This window comes from Pelodiscus sinensis, chromosome 1, assembly GCF_052426305.1.
Source record: "Pelodiscus sinensis isolate ZL-2025 chromosome 1, ASM5242630v1, whole genome shotgun sequence".
Lineage (NCBI taxonomy): Eukaryota > Metazoa > Chordata > Testudines > Trionychidae > Pelodiscus > Pelodiscus sinensis.
This window is the reverse complement of record NC_143052.1, coordinates 355,665,835-355,671,856: the sequence shown is the minus strand read 5'-3', so window position 1 is coordinate 355,671,856 and position 6,022 is coordinate 355,665,835. Positions and strand designations below refer to the sequence as shown.

Below are 6,022 nucleotides of genomic sequence, written 5' to 3'. Positions count from 1 at the left end.
TCTGCCTCTGAATTAAATGCCACGTCCCCTACTTCATGTCTGATTCCAACACAACTGACTTCACTGACCCCTCCACCTTCATCCTGCTGGGCATTCCTGGCCTGGAGACAGCCTATGCCTGGATCTCCATCCCCCTCTGCAGCACCTACGCCATATCTATGTTGGGGATTTTCACCATTCTGTTCATGGTCAAGCGGGAGCTGAGCCTCCATGGGCCCATGTACTATTTCCTCTGCATGCTGGCCACCACCGACCTGGTCCTGTCCACATCCACCCTGCCCAAAACACTGAGCATCTTCTGGTTCAATTCAAAGGAGATCGATTTCAATGCCTGCTTTACCCAAATTTCAAAATAAGCAAATCGAATATCTTATTTTGAGTTTAGGGTGCAGTGGAGACTCACCCCTTGTGATGCCATGTTTCTAATTGCTATTCAGTAAAACTTGGATGCCTCACCTCTTCCACTTAGAACCAGCCCCACTGGGTCTCTTCCCCCAAATCACTGCCCTTTTCGTTCACTCTTCTCTTTCCCCACTACTTGCTGGACCATCGCTACCTCCCCCATACCTAGCGGAAGGGACTGAACTTCAGATTATTACGTGGGGAGGGAGGGTCACATTAATCATGATTTTTGTATCTATTTAGACACTCAAACTCTTTAACTTAGCATCATGCCACAATTTTCTTCCTAATCATAGACACAGAGCGGCCAATTCGTCCCCGCCCAAGAGTTCTCCTTGCCCTTTGGGGGAAGGGCCCTTAATTAGAATTGACTCCCAAGGCTGGTCTCCAGTCTGTTTACACTGATACTCTCGCTTCACCGCTACAGTGTGAGTGAACCCCATTGGGGCTGCACAGAGCTATCTTATAAATGGGGCACAGCCCTGGGTTACCTGTCAGCAAAGAACATTTCAGGGGATGCTGGGGTGAGTGATGTGTGCGGCAGGGTGACCTGAGGGGGCTTCCTAGGGAACCCACTCGCATCTCCAAATTCCCACACACCTGTTTCTTGCTGAAGACGCACCTGCTGGGCAGACTCAGTGCAATTTGGGAAGGGTGGTACAGTGTCGGGCAGGGTAGGATTGCGAGTATGTCTGAGATGCTTTCTACTCTGGGCAGCCATTAAACAGGGAGAGAGGATCCCAGGTAATAAGTTCAGCCTTTTACTGTCAGATAAACTTATTAGGTAAGTGGGTACCACTGTCTGTGTCTCTCTCTGTCAGACACTTTCTTTGTCTCTTTGCTGCCCCCTCTCCAGTTTTTCCACGTCCTTTTAGAAATGTGCCTCCCGCCCGGCCTCGATGGGGATGGATTCACCAATGCCGGGGGCAGAGATAAAACCCTTCCTCTGCTCCAACTCTCCATCCCCAGTTTATGTGCATGATGGTTTGGTTGCCCCCAACGACACCAAAATCCCTTTGGTTGCCCCCAACGACACCGAAATCCCTTTGGTTGCCCCCAATGACACCTAAATCCCTTTGGTTGCCCCCAACGACACCGAAATCCCTTTGGTTGCCCCCAACGACACCTAAATCCCTTTCTGGGGAGTATCACCCTGGGTTATAGACCGTGTGCTTCAGTCTGTGCATCAGGCCTGCACTCCCTGCTCTTAGGGGACAATGTTTTGTGTGGCTCTGTCAGGGCTGGATTAAGGGGGAGGGCAGCTAGCCGGGCAGATGCCCAGGGTTCCAATCTATGGGGGGTGCCTGATTGCAGCTGTAAGGGGCACCGTGCGCCCGGCTGTGCGACACCCCTTAGAGCTGCAATCAGGCATCGTGCACTCGATCACAGCTGTAAGTGGCGCATGCACCGTGCATCCGCTGCCCAGGGCGCAGGAATGGCTTGAACCAGTCCTGGGCTCTGTTATAACACTCTAGCAGCTTTCGTGCACCTGCTCCGGCCGACTCATTCTAACCCCTCTGCCCAGCTGTGTAGCGTAGCCAGATTTCATCGGCAGCCATTTTACCTTTGCTGCCACATCATTCATCGACATAGAGACAAACATCCGGCCTACACGGATCCCTGCAGGATACAGCCCCATTCACTGACCATGGCCCGTTGGTGACTGCTCTCCGTAGTCCATGAATTATCCAGGTTTTAGTCCATTTTACAAGAGCTCCCCTGATACTAGTGTGTGTCTCTAGGAAATGGCCAAAATCTACTCAAGGGTTTCTTTTCCGAGGGCTTGCCGCGTTCATCTGCATCTTTAAAAACAACAAGCAGTCCTCCGGCACCCTTGAGGCTAACAATTATATTAAGTCGTATTCTTTGAGGTCCCTCAGGACTGCTCATTAATTTTAAAGATTTTCTTTTGTTTGACATGATTTCTTCTTTACAAAGCCATGTTGACTTTACTTATTGCCTTATTATCTTCCAGAGGTTTGCAATTGGGTTCCTTCATTATTTGCTCCATTATTTTTCCTCACACAGAATCTAAGCTAACTGGTTTGTGGATTCTTTGGTTGTCTTTATTTCCCTTTTAATAGATGAGCATGATATTTTTTCAGTCTTTTGGAAAATCTCATGTCTTCCATGACTTTTAATGTACCTCCTCCGTTAGCTCTAGGAGTATACTAGGATGTGTTTGATCAGGCCCTGGGGACTTGAAGGCATCTACATAGTCTACACAACTGTAACTCATCCTTTTCTATTTGAATGTTTGAAACTACCTCATTTTCTCCAGCAATTACTACACTGGACAACCAAACACCACCAACCTTCCTGGGGAAAATAGAAACAAGGAAGTCATTAAGCATCTCTGACTAAATGGTTCTAATCAGTCTTGCTGTCAATGTAACTCAGAAGTGAAGAACTAGCTCCTTTGAAGCATTTATTGTCTACAGATATTACTGGTTGGGAAGTGTTTGCAGTCAATTGGAATGTAATTAGTTCCACTCTTTCATTTTGTTCTGCTCTATCTGATGCCCCCTTCCCTGTCTGTTCACCACAACCAGTCCCAGACTTTTCAGTGTGTCTTCATATCCAGCTTCCTTACCTTAACATTGTCTCTCCATCCAGGTATCTGCACTGTGACTATCACCTTAGAGACTTCACGATTACAAGAAGCCAGGAAAACATACAGTGCATGCAGGGAACTTGGTTCTGCCTCTAAATTGAATGCCCATCGTCTTCTCCATGTCTGGTTCCAACACAACTGACTTCACTGACCCCTCCACTTTCATCCTGCTGGGCATTCCTGGCCTGGAGACAGCCTATGCCTGGATCTCCATCCCCTTCTGTAGCACCTATGCCATATCCATGTTGGGGAATTTCACCATCCTGTTCATTGTCAAGCGGGAGCCAAGCCTCCATGAGCCCATGTACTATTTCCTCTGCATGCTGGCCATCACTGACCTGGTCCTGTCTACCTCCACCCTACCCAAAACACTGAGCATCTTCTGGTACAGTTCTAAGGAGATCGGTTTCAATGCCTGCTTCACTCAGATGTTCTTCATTCACTGCTTCTTGGCAATCGAGTCGGGGATCTTCGTGGCCATGGCGTTGGATCGCTATGTGGCCATCTGCCATCCCCTGAGACATTCCGCCATCCTGACAAGCCCAGCGGTGGCCAAGATTGGCCTGGTGGTGTTGCTACGTGGCATCATGCTCATATTTCCTTCTATCTTCCTAGCAAAAAGGTGGCCCTATTGCATAACCAATATCATCCCCCACACACACTGCGAGTACATTGTCGTGGTGAAGTTGGCCTGTGGTGACATCCGTATCAGTAGTTACTATGGCCTCTTTGTGGCTTTCTTTGTGACCGGGGTAGATTTGTTTTTTATATCTGTGTCCTATGTCCAGATCCTCAGGGCCATCTTCAGACTCCCCACAAAGGACGCCCAACTTAAGACTTTTGGGACCTGCGGCTCCCACCTCTTTGCCATCTTAACCTTTTACATCCCAGTTCTCTTCTCCTTCCTCACACAACGGTTTGGCCAGAACGTGGCCCAGCATTTCCGCATTCTCCTTGCCAACGTGTACCTCCTGGTGCCCCCCACGCTGAACCCCATCATCTACGGGGTGAGGACCAAACAGATCCGGGACAGGCTGCTCCAACTGTTACATCACAAAGGGACGTAAATTTTTCTCCTGGTGCGCGGACACACAGACCAAGCTCCATACAAACCTGGCTGGTGACGTGATGCTGGGCCCTCATTCGTGATTCACTGACTGGACACTCAGATAGATGTGAAAGTTGTTCATGGGCTTAACGTGCTATAGACAACCTGTATTATGTGATCTGCATACAACTCTTAACTCTCAGGGTACATCTACACTGTGTGGCATCTTAACAAGCCGCATGTTATTTTGAAATATTTTTTTAAATCACGGGCACGCTATTTCAGTATCCTTGTCACCCTCTTTCCACACACCAAATTTCAAAATAAGCTATTTCAACATAGAATCAAAATAAGATATGCAAATTGCATAACACAAATTGTGTTTCTTATTTTGTGTTTAGTGTGCAGTGTAGCCACACCCATTGTGATGCTATCTTTCTAACTGCCTGTAAGTAGAACTTGCTGGCTTCACCTCTTCCACCTAGGCTTAACCTTGCTGTGCATCTTCCCCCAGATCACTGCCCTTTTCCCTCACTCTTCTCTTCCCACAATACTTGCTGAAACGTCACCACCTCCCCCATTCATAACGAAAGGGATTGAACTTCAGATTCTTGTGTGGTGAGGGAGGGTCACATTAAACATGATTTCAGTAGCTATTTAAACTCTTAAATGCTTTAACTTAATAATTAGCTGAAAGGATCTGCATATCTCAATCCCATATCATTGAAAGAATATTAAAATTACAATAAATATATTAAGCTCTAATGGAAATATTATCCCAGGTGCTTTAGATGGAAGGAACAGCACTAAATGAGAAAATAAACTATTTCAAAATAGCATTGAAAGGAGATACGCAATTGGCATAGGTCAAATTGCTTTTCTTATTTTGAGTTGCGGTAAAGTGTAGACACACTCTCTGAGTGATCTGTTCCCTAGTGTGTGTCTAAACGACATGGCTCTGTCGACGGAGCCATGGAGAGTAGGCAGGATGGCAAAGGGAAATGCAGCGGCGATTTAAATAATTGCCACTTCACTTAAATCAAAATGGCCACTGTGATGTGTCGATCAGCTGATTGTCGGCACAACGCGGCAATCTAGATGGGGATCTGCCGACCCTTCATGAAATGGGGCTTACAGGATCTGCCGATAAAGGGTTCTAGGGTCGGCAGATCCCCGTCTAGACTGCCGCGCTGTGCCGACAATCAGCTGATCGACACATCGCGGTGGCCATTTTGATGTAAATGAAGTGGTGATTATTTAAATCACTGCTTCGTTTCCCTTTGCTGAGTAAACTAATCTACATGGCTCCATCGACAGAGTCATGTAGTTTAGACGTGTCCCTAATGTCCAGTCCCAGCCTCTGGAAAACAGAGATGAGGAAAGTACAGAAAAAGGTATTTGAACCCTGGTAACACTGGCTAATAGGCACTGATGAACCAATACTCCCTAGGGCTACGTCTACACTGGCCCCTTTTCCGAAAGGGGCATGCTAATTTTCAATTTCAGAATAGGGAAATCCTACTTCAAAGTAGGAATAAGAGATCCTCCGGAATAGGGCTTTATTCCGGAGGATCGGGCCAGTCTAGATGCTTTTTTCCGGCTTTTCCCCAAGCAGGAAAAAAGCGGCGGACATCTTTATTTAAATCCCGCGGGGGATATTTAAATCCCCCGTGGATTTCCCTATTCTGAAATTGAAAATTAGCATGCCCCTTTCGGAAAAGGGGCCAGTGTAGACGTAGCCTAGATGTTTGTGGCTTGCACAGGAATCATGCTATAGTTTTGGCCTTCACAATGACTTCCACAGATTCACTGCAAAAAAGTATTTTATTTTGTTTGTTTTGATCTGCTGCCTATTCATTTCATTAGGTGACCTCTAGTTCTTCTGTAATGGGAAAGGGGAAATAGCATTTCTTTATTCATTTTTTCCACACTAGTCATGATTTAGAGCCTTTTTTCTT

At 46.8% G+C, this 6,022-nt stretch overlaps 1 protein-coding gene across 1 annotated transcript; it reads left to right on the top strand.

Moving 5' to 3' along the window:
- Window positions 1-3,117: 3,117 nt before the first annotated feature.
- LOC149526097 (olfactory receptor 52R1-like) lies at window positions 3,118-4,083 on the top strand. Its single transcript, XM_089772021.1, has one exon. It carries the CDS (start codon window positions 3,118-3,120, stop codon window positions 4,081-4,083), a length of 966 nt encoding a protein of 321 aa, XP_089628147.1.
- Window positions 4,084-6,022: the final 1,939 nt, after the last annotated feature.

Excerpts from the sequence above, each read along its gene's own strand:
- LOC149526097 (XM_089772021.1), top strand. The coding sequence starts at position 3,118 with ATGCCCATCGTCTTCTCCATGTCTGGTTCCAACACAACTGACTTCACT.